A 23,099-nucleotide genomic window follows, 5' to 3' on the forward strand; every position below is an offset into this window, starting at 1 on the left:
TTAAAAAGATAATTGAATGTTTACATTAAGGAATCTACTCTTGAAATCATTGTTGCACTATATGCTAACTAATTTGGATGTAAATTTAAAAAAATAAAATTAAAAAATTCTGGAAAAAAATTCAGCAGAGACAGCAGCCTAAGTCCTAGTCATTTCCATTTTTCATATATAATACTATATATTACACTTATGTAAGCCTATTCAATATATATGCATTTATCAATGAGTAGTTTTCAGAAGTCACACGTCCACAAATCTGCGATTTGAAGTTCACATCATTCTAAACAGCTTTTCTGAACTTCTTATAAAACAGATAAATAAAAACTGCCAAATATTTTAAAAACTCAAAAAAAGAGATAGTTGAATGTTTATTTTTTATTTATTTATTTTTTTTTAATTTTTTTTCAACGTTTTTTATTTATTTTTGGGACAGAGAGAGACAGAGCATGAACGGGGGAGGGGCAGAGAGAGAGGGAGACACAGAATCGGAAACAGGCTCCAGGCTCCGAGCCATCAACCCAGAGCCTGACGCGGGGCTCGAACTCACGGACCGCGAGATCGTGACCTGGCTGAAGTGGGACGCTTAACCGACTGCGCCACCCAGGCGCCCCTGATAGTTGAATGTTTAAATAAGATAGTTACAATGTAGTGTGCAGCTTACAGCATATGTGAAAATAATCCATGTGAAAACAGCAGCCCAGAGCTCCAGAATATTTTATGGGCAGGTTCTTATACGGTATGTGAAGTGACATAATACCACCTGTAGGGCTCTGCACGGTGTCAGCATGGAACCTGCCTCCCATTCTGTGTCTCCCTCTCTCTCTCTCTGCCCCTATCCCACTCGTGCTTTCTCTCTCTCAAATAAATAAACTTAAAAAAATTTTTTTTTAATAAAAATTTTTAAAAATGGGGAAGGGAGGCATTACAGAAAATCATGAGGAAACTTTCGGGGTGCTGGTATGTTCATCATCTTGTTTGTGCAGTTTATTGTAGTCAGTTATATCTCAGTAAAGCTGTTAAAAAATACAAACACTTTTCATATGTAAAAACCAATTCTTGGGGCACCTGGGTGGCTCAGTCCGTTGAGAGTCAGACTCTTGATTTCAGCTCCGTTCATGATCTCATGGGTTTGAGCCCTGAATTAGGCTCTGTGCTGACAGTGCAGAGCCTGCATAGGATTCTACACCCTCCCTCCTCTCTCTCTCTCTCCCCCTTGCTGCCCCTCCCCCACGCATGCTCTTCCTCTCTCACAATAAACACTAAACAAACAAAGAAGGGGTGGCTGGGTGGCTCAGTCTGTTGAGCATCTGACTTGGGCTCAAGTCACGGTCTTGCAGTTCGTGAGTTTGAGCCCCGCGTTGGGCTCTGTGCTAACAAACAGCTCAGAGCCTGGAGCCTGCCTCAGATTCTGTATCTCTCTCTCTCTCTCCCTCCCCTCCTCATGCTCTGCCTCTCTCTCTCAAAACTAAATAAATATGAAAAAATATTCTTCTAAACGAACAAAAACCCCAACTCTTCCACAGCTGGCAGCCCCACTTGTGCCCCCTGCAGACTGTCCCCGTGTTTCTGTATCTCTGCCTCTCTCTTGCTCTTCTGTTCTCTTGCTGTTTCTTTTGTCCCTTCCCTTCCTTTGCCTCCATCTTTACACTATATTCCTTGTCTATTTCTTGGCCTCTCCCTGTCCTGCCTCTGACTCTCAGCATATCTTTTTTTGTAATCTGGTGTGTGTATTTCGCACTTACACAACACCTTGATTGGGACCCTGACTTTTCTTCAGAAATACTTAATCTGTGTTTAGATTTCATGAAATTTGTAACTGAAAAACTAGGTTCACATACCCAAGTTGCTCCAAATGTACTTGTAAGTTTTCTAACCACTGAAGTGAGTATCAATTTCTAACTAAAATTAAGTTTCACATTTTCTGCTAGCCATGTTTCGAGTGCTTAACAGTTACATGTGGCAAGTGGCTACCATATTGAATGATGCAGCTCTAACCTGCCGTTGTGTCTCTCGGTAAAACTGTCCACCTCTCTCTGCCTCACTCTCCCCATTTATAAAGTGGGGATGACAACCGTACCTACCTTAAAGGGTGAGGACTGAGTGAGTTACTCTGTGTAAAGCACTTTATGGCTCTCCTTCAGTGACACCCGGGGCTCAAATGGGGCCATGGCTCAGTGCCAGATACACAGCACAGCAGGGGCCAGGACCTGGGTCAGTAAAGTCCATGGTGGCACCTCTCCCAGATCACTAAAGTTAAGGCTCCACCCCTGAATTCAAGATATCGGGACTATCAGTCCTTTTCTCCTGGATCGGGAGGGTATGATTCAACCTCTGAGGTCATAGTCCTGCGACCTGCAAAGGGTTGGCCAACGTTGTAAGAGAGATGATGTTGCCTCATATTCCCCCACTCCCTTTTGAGGGAGAGAGACAGAGTGAGGTGGAAACCCAGGCCCAGGGCACGACGGGTGCATGTGGCCACATTCATTCACGTCCTGGACAAATCTGGACTGAGCCTGCTGGAGGCCGGGCCTGATGATGGAGACACACATGAGCGCAAGGGACATCAATCAAATTGCACCCAGTCCCTGCATTCCTGGAGCTCAGAATCTAAAGGCAGAAACAGAGACACCAAGACAGAGATAGCAAAGGATAGAGAGATAGTCACACAAGACTGTCTGAGAGGGTCAGAGAAACGTCCTGCAATGTGAAGGCAGAGCCAGAGGTGGGGACAGAAGTGCCAGGCACTGCTCAGAGCAATCAGAGAGCCGGGGATGGGGAGGGAACTGAACGCCACACCCGCCAGGCCTCTGTCTCTGTCTCTCTTTCTGAGTCTCCCTATTTCTGTGCCTCTCCTTCCTCCTGTCCTCCCATCCTCTCATCAGTGGCTGTCACCAGGGGAAGGGGGTGGAATAGGGGGTTGGAGGTAGACACCAGCCACCTAAAGGTCCCACAGAGACAGGGACTGGGAGACACACAAACACGCAGGCACACCCAGACTCACGCACGGGGGTGGGGGGTGGGGGGGAGGACTTGCGCCCAGATGCACACACATGTAAGCCCTGACACAGGCAAAAACATGTACGCAACCTCATGCAGACGCATACACAGAAACACACCAGCACGTTCACGTGAATACAACAGCGCTCTGCATATAAAGTCATACCAGCACAGGCACAGACGCAAGGAGGTGTGGGGCGTACGCAAGCCCGAGCACTTCAAGGCGAACGCGCATGCTCACCCATAGCCGCAAAACAAACACAGCCTGTGAGCAAAAGGCACATGCACTCTTGTGGACTTTGGAATCACTACCACCTGGTCTCTGACAACATGTACAGGGTTGTGTGAGCCAGAAGAATGGGACTTCCCATACTTGAAAAACATACCACCCTTTTAAGTTCACACTCCTGGACCTGATGAGAGGGGAGGCAGGGAGTGAATGCAGTTACATAACTGGGTAGGGCAGTCAGCTCAGAATAAAAGGCCCAGCTCAATCAAGGCTGAAGTTGGGACAAAGACAGTTGGGCCAGGCCATGGAGCTCAGCGTCGTTCTCCTCCTTGCTGTCCTCATGGGACTCCTGCTTCTGCTGGCCAGGGACCACCCGAAGGCCCATGGCCGCCTCCCGCCAGGCCCCCGTCCTCTGGCCTTCTTGGGGAATATTCTGCAGATGGACAGAAGAGGCTTACTCAAATCCTTCCTGAGGGTGAGATGCCGATGCATGGGGTCTGAGGGTGACTCACTGCCCCTGGACCTGGGGATTACTCCCCAGAAGGAGTGAAGGCATCCTTTCAAGCTCCGGGGGTGGGGTGTATGAAGGTTGGTGAGGAAGGTGCATGGAGGTGAAGCGTGGTAGCTGGTGGTCAGATGGTCAGAGGCGTCCCTGCTCAGTTGAAGTGTGTGGGCACTGGCCCCGGAGTGGGTGGGTGGGTGGGCACGCGGAGGCGTCTGGGCGCAAGCCGTGGGTATAGAATTTCATACTCTTCTGCCACCGCCTATGGAGTCTCTGGGCGCCTGCCCGGCCCTGGAAGAGAGAGAAGGGGCAGAGTCACCAACTGTAAGTTTCTCCTCTGGCAAGAAAAGAGAGCAGCAATTGGCCCAGGTGGATGCCAGGAGGAGAAGGAAGACGGGAGGAAGCACAAGGTTCTTACCAATACCGGTCACAAATGTGCGGTAATGGCTGACACCGGAGTGTTTACCAGACTCTGTCTCACTGCTTTCTAGGCATGATTTTACATGTGATTATCAATTTATTTATGAATAATGTAATCTACACCAATGCACCCTCGTGGCAACAGAAGAACTGGGTCACCGACATAACTGCCAGCTTACATACCCCAAGGCCACCACACTCCTGAATCTTGGGTTTGTCATCCCTTTGCTTTTAAGAGAGAGAATTTTCCCACAAGTGGAGGGATGGGTATGCACAGGCCCCGAGTACTTTTTACTTCAGTGCATCGCAATGGCACCATGCTTTCCTGTAAACTCCTGGACTTGATTTCTTGCTCAGAATTACATGGCTAGGATTTATCTGTATCCCCGTGGGAATTCATCAGGTCTGGCTTACCACACGCCTGCGGGGGAGGTGAGGTGCTATCCTTGTCTCACAGGTATGGACCGTGAGGCTCAGCCTGGGGAAGACACTTGTCCTCAGTCACACAGCTGGGACTTCATGGAGGGAAAGCTGGGGTCTGGCACAGAGGTGTCCTCATCTCCAATGCCCTCCTAGGCCAAAGCTACCTAATGATTTGGGGATCACAAATCCTTTGAGAATTTGGTTAAGCTGTGGGCTCTCTCCCTTCCAAATGTCCACAAAGATTTTTACGTAAAATTTTGAGAGTTCCAGATCCCCTCAAGTTCTTCCGTGGAACTTCCAGGATTCTTTAGGGGGTCCATGATCCTCCATTATTATTGCATCTTTGGAGCAGGAAGGGAGAGAATGGACTAAGGGGTACGATGGGACAGGTCGGAGAAGGTGGCCCCGCTCCTCCTCCATTCCTTAGTATGCTCCCAGATCTTTCTAGAGTCAGACAGATTTGGATTTTGTGTTCCAGAGTCAACTCTTACTCATTGAGTCTCAGTTTCCTCCTCTGTTAAAATGAGATGGTGGTAAGAATGTGTGTCTCATAACATTAATGAGGACTGGGTGGCATACTGCATAGAGAGCCTGGTGTATAGTAAGTGCTCATTAAATGGCAGCTCTTTTGATCCATTCATTCAACAGTCATTTACAGGGCACCTTCTGTGTCCTGGGAATATTCTAGGCATTGACGATGTGGCTTTGGACAAGGCATACAAGTTAAGCAAATAAGGAAATACTAGGTAGACAAGAGCTATGATTAAAAGAAAGCCAGGTGCTATTTTAGAAAGTGGTAGAGCTACTTTAGATTGAATAGTGGGGGAGAGGCTCAGTCTCGCTGTGTCTGTGAGCAGACACCCTGCAAGATGCAGGAGCAAAGCACCATAGAGAGGCAGGTGTGAGTGCAAGAATGCTGAAGTGAGAGCAAGCTCGGCATGTTTAGTGGACAACATGGAGGCTGGATCTGAGGGAGGGAAAGGGCGAGGGGGAGGACAAGCAGAGGGGTGACGTAGTCACCTCATGTAGGGCGATGTGGATCATGGTGGAGACCTCAGATCTTACCCTCAGCGCAGTGGGGGGCATTGGAGGGTTTGGAGCCAGTTAGGGGTATTAATTAATTTACATTTTCATAGGGAATACTCTGGCTTCAGACTGGGGTGAGGTGGGTGGCCAACTGATTATAGGAGGATGGGAATGGCAGTAGGGACACCAGTAAGGAGGCTCTGCAGAGATAAGTGGGAGAGATTTTGCAGTAAACTTAATCTTTTCATGATTTTAAGTCAATTTTTAGTGAGGCTTAACATGACCCCTAAAAGTGCACAAGTCGTAAACATTCAGCTCAACGAATTCTCTCAAGCGGACATACTCATGTAATTGACATATAGGTAAGTAACAACACGTCCTGTCCCCAGAAACCACCCTCCAGTCCCCTTCCAGTCACCACCCTCTCACTATCTTGACTTCATAGAAATAGAGTTAGGACATATGGCACTTTTGTGTCTGGTTGATTTCACTCAACACTACGCCTGTGAGTTTCATTCAAGTCTTGGCTGTAGCACGGGTTCTTTTTCATTGCTGCATAATTATTCCATGGCATGACTATATCGCCATATATTTATTCTCTATCAGTGTTGCTGAGAATTTTATTTGAAAAACTTCAATGGGCGCCTGGGTGGCTCAGTCCGTTAGGCTTCCGACTTCAGCTCAGGTCATGATCTCGCGGTTTGTGGGTTCAAACCCCGCATCGGGCTCTGTGCCGACCACTCAGAGCCTGGAGTCTGCTTCGGATTCTGTGTCTCCTTCTCTCTCTGCTCCTCCCCTCTTCACGCTCTGTCTCTCTCTCTCAAAAACAAGTAAACATTAAATTTTTTTTAAAAAACCTTCAGCGAATCAGGTTGTTGGTATTTTGGTGAACCTACATACACATTTTGGTTGGGCGTGCATCTGGGAGTGAAGTTAATGAGTCATTGAATATACATGTGTTTAGCTTCAGTAAATACCACGGAGCAGTTTTGCAAATGCCTGTGCTGATGTTATGTCACAATCATCCCCGAAGCCGTTGTTTTCTCTTCATGTCTACCAAGCGGTTTAGGGTAGTTCCCTGGGGACATTGTCAGGAGGCAGACAGCAGGTTGACGCTGGGTCACAGGAAGGATGACCCTTCAGTTTCAATGCTGCTGGGGAGATTTGGTTCGACTCAAGGGTATAGGCAGAAGTAAGAGATATTTAACCATCTGTACTGCTTAGGGCACCAACCATGCAGACTCTGTCTGGGTCATGGGTTAATCCTTTAGTTGCTGGGTCCTGGGAAGGGGAAGGCACCCTGGGGTGGAGGGTCTTGGGGTACTCAGTAGCTAATTGCCAATCTATACATGAGTGTGTTTATGGTTTAACAACTGGGATGGCCACATGGGTGCACATTGGCTAACAGTAACCTTGGGCGTGGATATGCTTCACAGCTCCGAGAGAAATACGGGGATGTCTTCACGGTGTACCTGGGGCCAAGGCCTGTGGTCATGCTGTGTGGGATAGAGGCCATACGGGAGGCCCTGGTGGACCAAGCTGAGGCCTTCTCTGGCCGCGGGAGAGTCTCTACCGTAGAACGAATCTTCCAAGGACATGGTAAGGACCTCAAAGGCACCTGGAGGGGAATGATGGAAGTTGGAAATTGGGGAGGGTGAGTCTGGGAAGGGGGGATAAGGGGCGCAGAGGGGCCCGGAGTCCCCTTCCAACCCTCTTGGCAATCCATGCCTTCCCTACACCTGCAGGTGTGATCTTTGCCAACGGGGAACGCTGGAAGCTCCTTCGGCGATTCTCTCTGGCCACCATGAAGAACTTCGGGATGGGGAAGCGGAGTATAGAGGAGAGGATTCAGGAGGAGTCTCAGTGTGTGGTAGAGGAACTGCGGAAAACCCAGGGTGAGTCCCCGGGGAATGGGTATGCTGGGTGTGTGGCAACAGAAAGACTGAGGTGTATCTGTGGGCAGAGAAAGAGAGGCAGAGATAGAGAATGACCCTGAGAGACCATCCAGCAGAGGGACAGACAGAGATGGGTAGGAATGGAACACAGGGAGCCAGAAGAGATGTGGGGTGTATAGTGTCGAGAGTAACTCAAGGACATAAACTTGGTTATGTATTAGCACGCTATTTACTTGGGTTCAGGGAAACCAACCCATGGGTGAATTGTATCTGCAAGGGCAAAAATAACACTTACATAAAAGCAGGCAAAGAGAGAAAGGGGAAAACGATAGACACTTTGAAAATGCCAAAGTGGGTTTTTATTCTTCTTGAGTGGACTATTGACAAGCTGTCAGCGAGCAAGATGGGCAGCTGGGGCGTCCTGCCCTCAGGCAGCTGGGATGGGCTGTCAAAGAAGCACTTCTGAGGGGGGCCTGGGTGGCTCAGCCGGTGAAGCATCTGACTCTTGATTTCGGCTCAGGTCATGATCTTACGGTTTGTGAGTTTGAGCCCTGTGTCCGTCTCTGCGCTGACAGCACAGATTCTCTCTCTTTCCCCCTCTCTCTTTGCCTCTCCCCCACTCATTCTCTCTCTTTCTCTCTCAAAATAAATAAATAGACTTAAAAAAAAGAGAGAAGCACTTCTACTTACTTTTGGATTCTCCATATAAGGGTGTTTACGAGACATAAAGATGACAGGGTCCTTTCGTAAGAGATTTTGAGACGTAAATGTACAGGCTGGGAGGGAGAGGCAGAGGCAGAGACATAGGGAGCAATAGAGGACTAGGGGCAGCAGACCATGAAGACAGACTCAGGTGGAAAAAGAGCGACTCAGATGGAGAGAGATAGGGAAGGGAAAAGAGACACAGATGGAGAGATGAAGACAAAGAGAGAGACTGGAAGAGACCGGGAGAAGCAAAAAGAAACCAAGGCAGACAGAAACCAAGGTAGAGAAAATGAGACTGACAGACAAGCTCAGGAAAGGGTGTGCAGGGGAGCAAGAGAAGACGGACAGGTGAGACCTGCAGAGAGAGGCTGATGCCATGACACTTCTGGGTGGGTGCACAGTCCCTGCTCCCCTCCCATCCAGGGAGGTCAGGATGTATACAGACATCGGCTGTCAAGTGCAGAACGATTCCATGGAGACCAAAGAGCCCTGGAGGTGGTGAGAAGAGATGAAGGGAGGGGATGACAGACAAGGGACAGGGAGAGCAGAGCTTTTCAACTTGCACATGTGATTGACTGAACACCAGCCCTGCACCCATCTGCCCCTGGGACTTAACTACCTGCCCCCAGAGTCAGAGCTGAGGCCTGAGAGGGACCCACCACACAGCCTCCATAGCTTGACGACCCTGCAGACAATAGCAGAATGGCACTTTCCCCCCAGGGTTGTGGTGGGAATTTAGTAAAATAATACATGAAGTGCTTAGAACAGGACCTGGCTGGCCCATTATCTGGGCTAGTGAATGTTAGCGGTTCCTGCTCCTGCTTCTTTGTCACCACTGAGCCAGGGAGGGCAGTCACATGGAGATGGGGCAGTGGTCAAGTGCCCCCAAGGCCTTTGTTTGAGTCCGTGTCCCATGACCTGTGCCTCCTCCTCCTAGGAGCCTTCCAGGACCCCACCTTCCTTTTCCACTCCATGACTGCCAACATCATCTGCTCCATTGTCTTTGGAACACGCTTTAGCTACAAAGATCCCAAGTTCCTGCGGTTGCTGGACTTGTTCTACCAGACCTTCACGCTCCTCAGCTCCTTCTCCAGCCAGGTCAGGGAGCTGGTGTGGGAGGCTGGTGTGTGAGGTGGATGTCTAGGGCACAGGGAAAGGGGTGATCTGCTTTGGTGTCCCAGAAATACAGCTTTGGGCTGGAAGGGGGGCACAGACAGCAGGGAGGGACAGGGACACTGAGCAGTAGAGGGCGGGAGGGATGGGAGACAGGGATGGGGAGCTAGGATGAGGAGACAGAGATGGAGAGTCAGAGAGTCAGCAAGAGAGACCAAGACATGAGGGTTTGGAGGAGGAGAGAGAAGGACAGGGCGAAAGGGACGAGGAAGAGCAGAGATCAGAGACTCTGAGAGGCAGAGTGGAAGAGACAGAGGGAGAGAATAGGACTCAGACTGTCAGGCTCTCTATTCTTCTGTTCCTGATTCCTGCAAATCTTCACCTCTGTCTTTGGCAAATCTCCTCAACTGAAGAAATTCAAGGATACGTGAAAATAAGGGACCACATTTCTTCATTTTCCCCATTTCCCCGCCCACTTTTGGTCTTTGTAAAAATATCTCCCAGATTATAAAGTAATATGCTCCTCTTTTAAAACAAAATAGTGTGGTTTCTCTTTCTCAACGAATCTGGAAATACCCCGATTGTACATTAAGTTTAAAAAATTAAACTGCAGAACAGTATGCCTCATTATGGTTCGTACCCAGGAGTGTATGTCAGATTTGTGTGTAGGACTGTTCCTAATGGTTAGTCACAAACTCCCATGACCTCCTGCTAGACAGTCTGATCCAAAAAGCTAGGATGGGGCCCAGAGTGAATATTTGCAACAGGTGCAGCAGGTGATTTCACTTTTCTCTTCCCACAGAGAACCACAGGGAGAGAAAAATCTAGAACGAGATTGACTAGAGAGTTATCAATGGTTATCGCTAAAAATTAAGAAAGATTGGGGTGCCTGGGTGGCTCCATTGGTTAAGTGTCCAGCTTTGGCTCAGGTCATGATCTCTCAGTTCAAGTGTTCGAGCCCTGCATCGGGCTCCGTGCTGACAGCTCGGAGTCTGGAGCCTGCTTTGGATTCTGTGTCTCCCTCTCTCTGCTCCTCCCCTACTCATGCTGGCGTGCTCTCTCTCTCTGTGTCTCTCAGAAATAAAGAAACTTAAAAAAATTTTTTTTAATTAACAAAGAATTTTGCATTGCCCTCTGTTTCCACCTTTTTTTATTTGCAATTATTTGCAACAGGTAGGTATTACATTAATCCTAGACAATCCAGTAGAAATATGTTCCAAAATAAATAGTCTTAAGCAGGCAGTAGGCTCATCTTGTGTATGCATCACGGTATCAATGTTTGGTGCAGCAAAGGAGACGTGAGGGGTGGAAAGAGTCAGAGAGGTCCGAAGCAAACAGATCCACTGGGCGAAATAGGCAATAGAAGCACAGAGAGCCAACCACCTGGCTGACTCAGTCAGTAGACCAGGCGACTCCTGATCTCAGGGTCGTGAGTTCGAGCTCCACACTGGGTGTAGAGATGATTTAAAAGAAAAAAGTAGCTGCAGAGAGACAACTGAGAAGAGACACACATGGGTAAGGAGAGGCGCCAAGGAGAGAGGTGTGGCAGCAACCAAAACAGGACGGGAGGATGAGGGAGGAAGAGACAGAAGGAGAAAACTGGGAGAACAACAGATCAAAGGAGACTTAGAATCAGTGAGTGAGAGGCAGAGACAGAAACAGAGAGGCAGAGCAAGATGAGATTCTGCCCTACCCAGGCCCCAGGAGGGCTCCCCTCCCTGTGACTCCCTGGCTCCACCCCAGGAGGACCTCACAGCCCCTTCTCTGCTGCAGGTGTTCGAGCTTTTCTACAACTTCTTGAAGTACTTTCCAGGTACACACAGGCAAATCTACAAAAACGTGCAGGAAATCATAGCCTTCATTGAGGACGCTGTGGAGAAGCACCGTGAAACCCTGGACCCCAGCACCCCTCGGGACTTCATCGATGCCTACCTGATCCGCATGGACAAAGTGGGGGTTGGCGGAGGGGAACAGGAGGGGGCAGGGAGGGAGGAAAAGATGGCGGCGATGAGAAGAAGGGCGGGGAAAGGGGGAAGGGAGTGGGGAAGAGGGGAGGGAGATTGGGAAAGGGAGGAGAGACTCAGGAACCAACTGAGGGGAAGAGGAAAAAAGGGGAAAGTTGGGAGGAGAGAGGGAGAGAGGTACAGGGGCTGTGAGACCCCGCAGCAGGGGAGGGCGGCCCCAGGCAAGAGCGTGCAGCACAGCCCCCCCCCCCTCCCCTGACACGCCCCCTACCGCTCGGATTCAGGAGAAGTCCGACCCCAACAGCGAATTCCACCATCGGAACCTCATCTGCACGGTGCTCTCCCTCTTCTTCGCCGGCACGGAGACCACCAGCAGCACGCTCCGCTATGGTTTCCAGCTCATGCTCAAGTACCCTCATGTCACAGGTGGGTGGGCGGGGACCACCGATCGAGGCAGGGGGCGGGGGCTTCTCATCCCTTTGGGAGCTGCAAAAGTGCAGCTGGGATCCTTCCTGAATGAGGGAGGAAGTGTTCACCTCCTATATATACCAGGAGCGCTGCAGGTTTTGAATGAGCCCCTAAGGCAGCCCCGCCGGTGGATGGATGAACAATCTGTCGGTGTGTTCTCCCATCATGTAAAGGCAGACTCCTCTCTCTGCCCACCCATCCATCCATTTGTCTATCCTTTTATTTGTTACCTGTTTTTATTACCTGTATACTCAGATTCTTTCACCTATGATTGATTCAAGGACCTAGGCTTTCATTATTTATTTGGATTAATTGATTCAATTGTTGATCTTTTGAAACAGGGATTAATGAATGAAGTACTTGTCATTGATTCATTGGCTCGTTTGTCCATGCATGCATCCATCTGCCCTATGAACTAGATTTCATTCCTTAATTCTTCCATCGGTCTTTCAATCCACCCTTCATCCATTTATTATGCATTTAATTCAGTTAATTCATGACTGATTATTTATCTGTCATTCAGTCCCTCCATCTACTTGTTCCTTTTTATACCTATTTTATTTTATCTATTTTTATACCTATTTCATCACTTTTTGATACCTGTTATTTCACTAATTTATGTACTTATTGCTGTATAGATCTAGCCATCCATTCATTTATGCAATTGATTTCCTGGTTAATCAGGTTCACTTATTTGTCTGTGGGCCATTTATTAATTAATGACCCAATAATTCATATATTGATTGGTAAACAAATACACACATCCATTCACTAATGTTCTTCCATTCGTCACTCTTTCCATTCATAAGTCGACTGTCTTATGTATTCATTTATCCAGGTGTTTGTGGGTTAATCTGTTGATCTATTTCATGGTTATATTCCTGACACCTAGCACAGTGTCTCATCTACAATACACACACAATAAATATTAGGTCATTTTCTACTCTTTTTGTTTTTAAAAATTTCAATGTTTATTTATTTTTGAGAGAGGAGGAGAGGGGAGAGGGTGAATGGGGGAGGAGCTGAGACCGAGGGGACAAAAAATCCAAAGCAGGTTCTGTAATGACCAATGTGGGGCTCAAAGTCATGAACCTTGAGATCAGGACCTGAGCCGAGGTCAGACATTTAACCGCTTAATTGACTGAGCCACCCAGGCTCCTCTCCAGTCTTTTTAGAGGGAGAATTTTGACAAGTTTATAGCCTTGAGTTCTTATGTGAAATTCTGTGCAAAATTGTGGTGTGTGTGTGTGTGTGTGTGTGTGTGTGTGTGTGTTTACATGTGCCTGTGGTAAGAGGATTCATAACATTCAATAGATTTGAAAGGGTGAGAATTCTTGTCCCCCCCCCCACCTCACCTCCCCCTCCTCCAGGCTGGTTGCTCTGAGGGGTGCCAATGACCTAATCCTTTATTACAGGTTTTTCCTGGCTCATTAGCCCACACAAAGCAGTGTCCCTGCTGAAATGTCTCTTTACAATGAGGTTCCCTGGTCCCACTCTTCTGTGCAGAGAGAGTCTACAAGGAGATTGACCAGGTGATTGGCCCACACCGCCTTCCATCCCTTGATGATCGAGCCAAAATGCCATACACTGACGCAGTCATCCATGAGATTCAGAGATTCAGTGACCTCCTCCCCATTGGCATTCCCCACATGGTCACCAAAGACACTCACTTCAGAGGGTACTTCATGCCCAAGGTGAGGCCAGCTGGGCTCCCACAATTTTCCTGTGTGGGCATCCTGGGTTCTCTTAATCTCTGCACTTGACCTGTTTTTGGTTTTATCACTAGGGCCCTCTTGGTTTTTTGTTTGTCTGTTTGTTTTGTTTTGTTTTGTTTTTAAGGGTGGGCTGAGGAAAGGAATGGCAGTATCTGTTGACCTTGTGACTCTCCCTCAGGGCACTGAAGTATATCCCCTCCTGCACTCTGCTCTCAATGACCCACATTACTTTGAAAAACCAGATGCCTTCAACCCTGACCACTTTCTGGATGCCAATGGGGCACTGAAGAAGAATGATGCTTTTATCCCCTTCTCCATGGGTAAGCCAGGCCTGCACTCTTTCCCAGACACCAGAGTGAAAGGCCACTCTCTCTTTGAGACAGTCCAGGAAAGATCTTGGTTCATTGAGCAGCTACTATATGCCATTTGCTTTACCTTTAACCCACTTCATCTTCCCTGCAACCCTAGACAGGGCTTAAGAAGACCACATCCCAAAAGCACATCTCAGTAAGCTGGGCCTTGGGAAAGTATTTTAACCTCTCTTTGCCTTGGTATAGAGATACAGCTTGGTATAAAATAGCTGGTGAGCACTACTCTGAGCTCAGTGCTCTATTGGGGGCTGAAGATGATGCACTGGGCAAGTCACATAGAGACACAGTCTCTGCCCTGGGAAATTTACAGCCCAGCAGGGGAGATGGGCATTTATCATTTGACCACAAAATAGTACCTAATTAAACTTAATTAATGCTTGCAATGTGCTTAGAACTGCTTGGCACAAAGTCGGTGCTCATGGATGTGATGATGATTATTATCAGTAATCATAACTGTGATAAATGCTGTGAAAGGGACTTTGGGAACACAAAGAGGAAATACTGACTACTCTTGGTGGTTCGGTGAGGAAAAGCTTTCCTCGAAGCACTGGCTTCTAAGCTAAGACCTCAGGGGTGAGTATCAATCAGCCACTAGGAAGTGTTCCAGGCAGAGGGAACAGCAAGTCAAAGCCTGAAGGTGGAGACAGCATCGCGTTTTTGAGAAACAAACCCAGGGAGCCTGGAGTGTGGATTCTAAAAGGGGAGAAGGGTGAAGATCTCAGCTGGAGGGCCTTGGAAGCTGGGGGGAGTTTGGGTTTATCTTGCTGGTACTGGGAGCCAGGAGTGGGTCTTGACATGCTCTGACCTGTCTCTTTCCCCGTTCTGCACTATGTGGCCCCGTCTTGAGAAAACCCCAGTGCCCAGAATCCTCATCCTTTGGGAGAAAGGAGGACCCCCGAACCAAGGCCCTAGTCTTGAGTTCCATCAGTGACCCCAGTGACCCAGATCCCCTGGCTCTGCCCAGTGCTATGGCTTCCCTCATTTCATCTTAAGTGAGAGTTGGGGGACTTGTGGGATGGTGGGGTGGGGCCCATGATCCCATTCACTAGTCCTGTTCTAAGGTTAGAGAGAGAGGCAGAGATGTAGAGAGGGAAGGAGAGAGAGAGACAAAGAAAGAATGAGTGAGAAAAATGGAGAGAAGGACAAAGACAGACACAGAGAGAGATAATGACAGGGGACAAGTGACAGAGACTGAGTGCACAATGAGACAATACAGTGAGGAAGGGGAAACAAGAGAGAATAGGAGACAGAGAGAGAGAGGGGGAAGGAGGGAGAGAGTTTCAGATGGAATCAGATCCAAATGGACAGAGACAGGGAGCTTAAGGTTGAAGAAAGTGGGCAAAAGAGGAAGGAGACAGAGGAGCAATGTCTGATGGGAGGTCAATCAGAGCAAAAGACTGATGCAAGATTGCCAAGATGGAAAGAACGAAAACCAAGCCGAAAGATGTTAGGGCAACGGGATAGTGAAGGGTGTCCCAGTGGACAGTCCCAGGGATTGGGATTGGAAGAGAGGATGGGAGGGAGACAGTAGGAGTCAGGCTGTTCTGGAAAGAACTGGGTCACAGAACCAGTCACAGGAGAACCAGTCTAGAGCCCTGCTCTGAGTATCTCTAAGTCCATGTTACCTAACTTGTGATGTGCCAAAAAGATACAGACATTTCCCCCAGAGATGTCCACGTAGGCATAATGTCTGACACCTTGACTGGTCTAGGAAATATCTGAATGGCCTTGCCATGGTGGTCAGCTTGCAGATCAAGAGCCATTGAGGTGGGGTGCCTGGGTGGCTCGGTCAGTTCAGTGTGGGGCCTTAGCTCAGGTCATGATCCATCCTTGGTGAGTTTGAGCCCTGTGTCAGGCTCTGTGCTCAGAGCCGAGAGCCTGCTTCAGATTCTGTCTCCCTCTCTCTCTGCCCCACCCCCCTGCTCCCACTCTGTGTTTTGAGAGAGCTCTCTCAAAAATAAGTAAACATTAAAAAAGAAAGAGCCACTGAGGTAAAGGAGGCTTTCGGTGCCTCTTCCTGGGGTTCCTACTCCCTTTGTGCTTATTTCTCTTCAAGCCCATGCTTCATAACCTACTGGAGGCTCTCACACCTCTGAGAATCCAAGGAAGCAGACCCATTCACACTTCTTTTTATTCATTTATTTATTTTAATAGCACGTGAGCATGGGCTCCTGAGCAGGGTAGGGGCCGAGAGAGAGGGAGAGAGAAAATCCAAAGCAGGCTCCGTACTATTCATGCAGAGATCAAGACCTGGGAGCCAAAATCAAGAGTCAGACACTTAACCAACGGAGCCACCCAGGTGCCCCGCCCCATTCACAATTTTAAGTGTAGTTTGGTTTTTCCCCCAAACTTTTGAAGCCCGTGGCTCTCGGACTGAGATAAAATGACAACCCAGATATAGACAAATACACACAGTGCCAGATACACCCTCATGCTCCCAACCGCACACACTCCCCCCATGCGCTCCCTGCCCCCCAATCCTCCTCACACTCTCCCCCCACATACACTCCCCACACAACTCCCCTCCACACTCCCCTCCATACTCTCCCCACATGTTCCCCACACAACTCCCCTCTACATTCCCTCCACACACTCCTCCCACACACCCCCACACATACCTCCCGCCCCTCCCTTTCCTCCTTACACACTCCCCCCAACACACTGCCCACCCCCACCCCTCCTCACACCCTGGCCCTCCCCCACTCCCCACACAACTCCTCTTCACACTGACCCCCATACTCCCCGCACACTCTCCCCCCCCATATTCCCCTCCCATTCCCCCCTCCCCACTCCCCGCCAACACACTCTCTGCCCCCACCCCTCCCCACACCCCTGCCCAGCTCTCACACCACACGCTCCCCACACAACTGCCCTCCACATTCCCCCCACTTCCTCCACACACACACCCACACTCCCCCCCACACCCCCTACACTCCCTCCCACACAAACTGCCCACCACACATACATTCCCCACCACAGGCACACACACTCCCCACCAGACACACACTCCCCCCCCCCCCCACCCCACACACACTTCTTACCACACACACCCAGAAACAAACACAAACAATATCTACACCTATAGTATCCTTAGTACAGGCCAGGTGCTAGTCTGAGAATTTTTACAAATATTAATTTCTTTACCTTCATAATAGTCCTTTGAAATAAGTACCATCCTCCTCATATTAGAGATGAAGGACATTAAAAATGTTGTCAGAAATGTGCACACACCTGCACATGTGGAGGCAGACACACACACACACACACACACACACACACACACACATACATCTAACCTGAAGTGAGTGTTTGTTCTCCAAGTGGCCACTGAAGCCTCTGGAAATCTCACAGAAGCTACAAACTCTCCTGGAGAAACGTGCAAGGCACCTCCACCCAAACGTTAGCCCCTGGTTTCAAAGGGCTCGGGACCCCCCTAAAACACTACCCTGGGTTGCAGGTTGAAGGCCAGTCCCATACAAATCTGTTGGTGATGGACACAGATGTCTGGGCTTTGGGATGTGACCGGGCAAGGGATGTGCATCGGCTCTGTGCCCACACTGGTGATCTTCTGTGTTCACAGGGAAGCGCATTTGTCTTGGTGAGGGCATCGCCCACATGGAATTATTCCTCTTCTTCACCACCATCCTCCAGAACTTCTCTGTGGCCAGCCCTGTGGCCCCCGAGGACATCGACCTCACACCCCAGGAGAGTGGCATAGGAAGAGTGCCCCCAGTATACCAGATCAGCTTTCGGTCCCGCAGAGGGGACTGAGAGAAGGGCCTCAAAGGATCCCAGGATCAGGAAGTATTCCCAGCTCTGCAGAAGCCAGTTCCTTGACTGGCCCTGGGTCTTCCTGTTGTTGAGAGACCCACCACAAGCCAGTGTCTTCCCCCTCCTCAGTTGCTGCCTCTGTGGGAGAGTCCTTTCTGCAGCCTCATCTCAGACCATCACTCTGCAGCTCTTGCATAGACTCATGGAAGTGTTTTCCTTTCCTTTGTTAACAGAGTTCCCAGTGTGGTGTATATATAGAAGCTGGGGGCTAAGACGGGAGACTTGACTCAGATGCTCTTTGCATTTGTGCCTCCCAGGCCACGGCTTCCCCCAGGAACTTCTCCCTTCCTCAGAACAACCACAGTCTCCATTTAGCAACTGTTTGCGCTCCATGATCTGTGCATACGTGACCTCCCTGGAATCCTCCTTCCAGTAGTCCCATGGGGCAGATACAATGATCATGCCCATTTTACACATGAGTAAACAAAGGCTAGACAATGGCATCAGTTGTCTGAAGTCCTATCATATGGCTCGCAGTGGGGGAGCAAGATTCACACTCTCTCCCTGGCTCTCCACCTCAAATTCTTCACCTAGTCATACCCCCCCTCCAATATATTTTCAAATTACTGTGAAATTCATATAACATAAAACTAAGTGTTTTCACTTTTTAAAAATTTACTTAGAGAGGGAGGGAGAGAGAGAGAGAGAGAGAATGCAAGTGGGGGAGGAGCAGAGAGAGGGGGAGACAGAACCTGAAGGGGGCTGGAACTCACAGACCTCGAGGTCATGCATGACCTGAGTGAAAGTCAGGTGCTTAACCAACTGAGCCACCCAGGCACTCCAGAACTAAGTGTTTTAAAGTGCATGATTTGGTGGCATTGGCTCATTCACAATGTTGTGTAACCACCGCCACTTTCTAGTTCCAAACATTTTCATCACCCAGGAAGAAAACTCCGTACCCACTAGCAGTCACTCCCCATTCCCCCTCCCCCTCAGCTCCTGGCAACCACCAATCTGCTTTTGGTCTTTATGTATTTGCCTATTCCGTGTGATTCATGCAAATGGAATCATACAATACGTGCTCTTTTGTGTCCGGCTTCTTTCACTTGGCATAATATTTTGGGGTTCATCCACATTATAGACCATTGCTTGTACACTGCCATCCCCATTCTTACTGAATTTCCCTACTTCCGTCCCTCTATGCAAGGGCCTCCTCAGCCCCTTCAGCTGCATGATTCTCCCCTGGTGCCTTGGATTCCCTGGTATTCCCCTTCAAATCCCCTGAGACTGAAACAAACATCCAAATCCTGACATCCCCTGGGAAGATGGTGATCCATGCCATCTTACATGAGACCCACTTATTGTCAGGTCACTAGGGATCCTTCTAGAAGATGAGAACTTCTTCGCCTCACAACCAGGCCCAAGAAGGCAAATATTTGCTAAGGAATGAATGAATGAATGAATGGTTCAATCAGTCAGCCTCAAACCCGCCCAACATGGAGCTAGGCTTCCCCCATCAGACCTTATCTTTTTCTTCATTTCTCATTCTCTTCTGAGGCCCATAGCAAATCCTTCTTTCCAGCGATCTCAGGATGCCTCAGTTCGGTCTTCTAGCGATTTCCAATCCCTCATGATGCAATGCCACCCTCTAAGAAAATCAGCCAAGAGCCACCCTTGCAGTAGACCATCCTACACCAGGCTCTGCCAGCTGGCACCACCGCCCTTCCCTCAAGAAGGTACCCCAGGTTCAAGGGCATTGCCTGCTAAGATACCTCCGGCCAGCCAGGGGCCAATGGGAAGCCAGTTTGGGGATCCAATAGAGAGGCTAAACTTCCTGGCCTCTGCAGCACCTGCCATCTTTGGGTTCCCTGATGCCACTGGGGAGTTACCAAGAGCTGTGCTAAAGTAGATTTTTGGCACATCTGCCCCGACGATCACAGAAAAGAGAAGGTGACACACAACAGAGCAGCCTACCTTTTAAGAGGGACAGCAGGATGGAAGGAAGACATAGGCGGGACCATGGCAGTCACAGCCCCTTGCTGCTCTGGGGTCACCCGGCTCTTTGGAGTCAAGTCCCTCTGGGACTGTGGCCTCTGCCCTTCCTGGGGAACTTTTTGCAAATAAACCCCAAGGGCTTTCTCAAGTCCTTCCAGGCGGTGAGATGGGATGGGGAAAGCTGGTGGAAAGCTATCATCTCTCTATCTTATACTTTTTCTGGATCATTTGTGATCAATTACACACAACATGGCTCTTTACTCCTAAATCCTTCAGTGTGTATTTCCTAGGAACAGACATGTTCTCTGATATAGCTGCCATAGTGATCAACTTGAGTGAAGTTAACATTGGTACAATACTTTCATCTCTCCCGTTTGTATTCCAGTTTTGTCAATTTGAGAAGCAATTTGACAACTTTGAAAAGAAATGGCAGAGTATTTTCGTGGTCGGAGTGATTCCACACTCCAGAGACATCACCATAGTTAAAGGCACAGGCTCTGGAGCCAGACCTCAGAGGTTTGGTCCAGCCTCTGCACCCCATCAGCAAAGTGACCTTGGTGAGGTTATGTAACCTCTTGATGCCTCAGTTTGCCCAACAGTAAAAATGGGGATATTTCTAGCGATACGTAAGTGAAAATATCGATAACAGTGTTTGGGTTTTGCTTCAAAAGAATCCTGATTTTTGGGGGTGTGGAAGGAGATGGTCAAGAGCATAGATGAAACAAGATTAGCCATGAGTTGATTATTGCTGAAACCAGATGATGGATATATATTTTTTTAATGATTTAAAAAATTTTTTTAAACATTTATTTATTTTTGAGACACAGAGAGAGAGAGCATGAACAGGGGAGGGTCAGAGAAAGAGGGAGACACAGAATCTGAAACAGGCTCCAGGCTCTGAGCTGTCAGCACAGAGCCGGACGCGGGGCTTGAACCCACGGACCGCGAGATCATGACCTGAGCCGAAGTCGGACGCTTAACCGACTGAGCCACCCAGGCGCCCCAGATGATGGATATATTATATGTCTATCTTTGTATATGCTTGAAATCTCCCATAGTACAATTTTTTTCAAAGAAAGAAAAGTAAAATAGACGTGGGGAGGGGTGGAGATTATTAATTATCACCCACCTACCTTTAAAGGTAATTAATAATTGGAGTTAGGAAGAGGGATGAAACAAGTTACTTTAAATTAAATCTAAATTAAGCACTGCCTGGAGCCTGGCAAATGTTGTTAACTATTAGTTTTTATTTGTTACCACCAGGTGGCGCTGTCTCCCAGCTGCATAGGGAGCGGGGCTTGGGAGCCCATGATTATTAGCCCTGTGTTTGAGGGATGCTTGGCTGGCCCCTACAGCAGACTCTTTAGGGAGTCGTGAGTTCAAGCCCCATGTTGGGAGTGAGGATTAGTTAACACACACACACACACACACACACACACACACACACACCACACAGGTTACACAGTTTCATTAAAAATAATTAGCCCTGGGGCGCCTGGGTGGCTCAGTTCAACTTCCAAGTCCAACTTTGGCTCAGATCATGATCCCACGGTTGGTGAGTTTGAGCCCCGCGTTGGGCTCTGTGCTAACAGCTCAGAGCCTGGAGCTTGCTTCAGATTCTGTGTCTCCCTCTGTCTCTGCCTCTCCCATACTCATGCTCTGTCTCTCTCTGTCTCAAAAATAAATAAACATTAAAAAAAAAATTAGCCCTGAGTTTGAATTCTGCTTTGCTGCTTCCTAGCTGAGATCTTGAACGTTTACTATCTCTGAGTCTTTATTAGTTTATAAAATGGGGGTAATCATATTATCAACTTCTGAGTCGTTAGGATGTAAAGTGCCTGATGACGTATTGGAGTATACTTTTCTGAGCATCTGTTTCTGGGGCTGGATCCGTCTCTGGGCACAGTGTTCCTCCTTTCCCCTATGGGGAGAGGCTACAAACAAATGGTGGTGAGAACTTCCTCTCCTAGGCCGCGCAGTATCCATTCCTATTGCAGGTCAGTCCTCCAACCATGAGATGGCGTCATTTCCCAGAAGACTGGAACTTTTAGAAATCCAGTGTTGAGAGGTGCTTAAGATTTGAGATTCTGAATCAGAGTTAGAATGCCCATCCCATCACCTGTAATCTACCTGATCTTACTAGTCTGCCCTTCAGTTCCCTCCTTTATAAAGTGAATTATCTCGGGGCACCTGGGTGACTCAGTCCATTAAGCATCTGACTTAAGCTCAGGTCATGATCTCATGGTTTGTAAGTTCGAGCCCCACATCTGGCTCTCTGCTGTCAGTGTAGAGCTCACTTGTAATCCTCTGGACCCCTGTTCTTCTGCCTCTCCCCTACTAGCAGTAGCTGTCTTCTTTCAAAAATAAATAAAAACAGGGGTGCTTGGGTGGCTCAGTCGGTTAAGCACCCAACTTTGGATCTGGTCATGATCTCACAGTTCATGAATTTGAGCCCCGTCTCTGGCTCTGTGCTGACAGCACGAGGCCTGCTTCAGATTCTCTGCCTCCCTCCCTCTCTCTCTGCCCCTCCCCACCACCTCAAAAATAAATAAACATTTCAAAAGTTAAAAAAAAAAAAAAGATTAAAGGGGCTTGGATCCCAGATTGACCACATGGAGGGGAACCACTTGCCATCTTGGACAACCCAACTTCAAAGGGATCACAAAGGAGAGAAAGAAACTTCTGTTTTATTTAAGTCACTGTATCTTGGGCTCTGTTGGTTTCAGCAACTTGGGCCTTGACGTTAGTTAATATAGACATTCTCCACGCCTTCTGCTTGGAGATTCTCTGATGGGTACCCTTGATCCCACCAGCCATTGATGACTTTTGCAACATTTGTCAGCAAGTCCAGCTCTGTTGACTCCCCTCAGGGACCCAGAGCTCCAATGACCATCGCTGTAGAGGCAGACCCTCCAAGGTGGGGCTTAAATAATCAATAGCTGTGCAGTTATGCAGGTTGTCCACCGTGCAGGGAGGGAAAGGTCACCGCAAGCTGCTCACACTTCACTTGCCAAGTCACACATCTTGGTGCAGAGCTGCATCTAACCACAGGAAGACATTTTTTTTTTTAATTTTAAACTATTTATTTTTGAGAGAGGGAGAGAGACAATGTGAGTAGGGAAGGGGCAGAGAGAAAGGAAGACACAGAATCTAAAGCAGGCCCAGGCTCTGAGCTGTCAGCACAGAGCCCGACACGGGGCTCGAAATCATGAACCGTGAGATCATGACCTGAGCTGAAGGTCGATGCTTAACCAGCTGAGCCACCCAGATGCCCCAAGACACTTTTTTATTTTTCAAAAAACGGTACTCATCTAGAGTAGCATTCTGATGAATGGATCTGCCGGATGAGATACTTTTTTTTTTTTCTTTCCTTCTAATTTATCCATCTGGAGGGAGCTGTTTTCTAATTAACACAAGGGCACCTGACTGAGCCTAAGTTCAGATTCAAGAAGCAGGACTTGTCAAGATTCCTGGCGTTACAGGCAACCTCCATGGAACTCCCAAG

General features: G+C 48.5%; 1 protein-coding gene across 2 annotated transcripts; it reads left to right on the plus strand.

Annotated features, from left to right (window-relative positions):
- The first annotated feature begins 3,440 nt into the window (after positions 1-3,440).
- LOC109258033 (cytochrome P450 2B11) lies at positions 3,441-18,681 on the plus strand. Of its 2 annotated transcripts, none has more exons than XM_053905899.1 (9): positions 3,441-3,701; positions 7,034-7,196; positions 7,343-7,492; positions 9,135-9,295; positions 11,084-11,266; positions 11,559-11,700; positions 13,249-13,436; positions 13,636-13,777; positions 17,409-18,681. In XM_053905899.1, the coding sequence occupies exons 1-9, from the start codon at positions 3,531-3,533 to the stop codon at positions 17,597-17,599; spliced, it is 1,491 nt and encodes a 496-aa protein (XP_053761874.1). In that variant the 5' UTR covers positions 3,441-3,530; the 3' UTR covers positions 17,600-18,681. The 2 variants fall into 2 exon arrangements, with proteins under 2 accessions (XP_053761874.1, XP_053761873.1); XM_053905898.1 differs by having other exon boundaries at positions 3,470-3,701; positions 11,084-11,260.
- The last annotated feature ends 4,418 nt before the right edge of the window (positions 18,682-23,099 follow it).

The sequence above is a fragment of the Panthera pardus genome, unplaced genomic scaffold (assembly GCF_024362965.1).
Source record: "Panthera pardus isolate Hobbes unplaced genomic scaffold, ASM2436296v1 HiC_scaffold_18, whole genome shotgun sequence".
NCBI classification, from domain to species: Eukaryota; Metazoa; Chordata; class Mammalia; order Carnivora; family Felidae; genus Panthera; species Panthera pardus.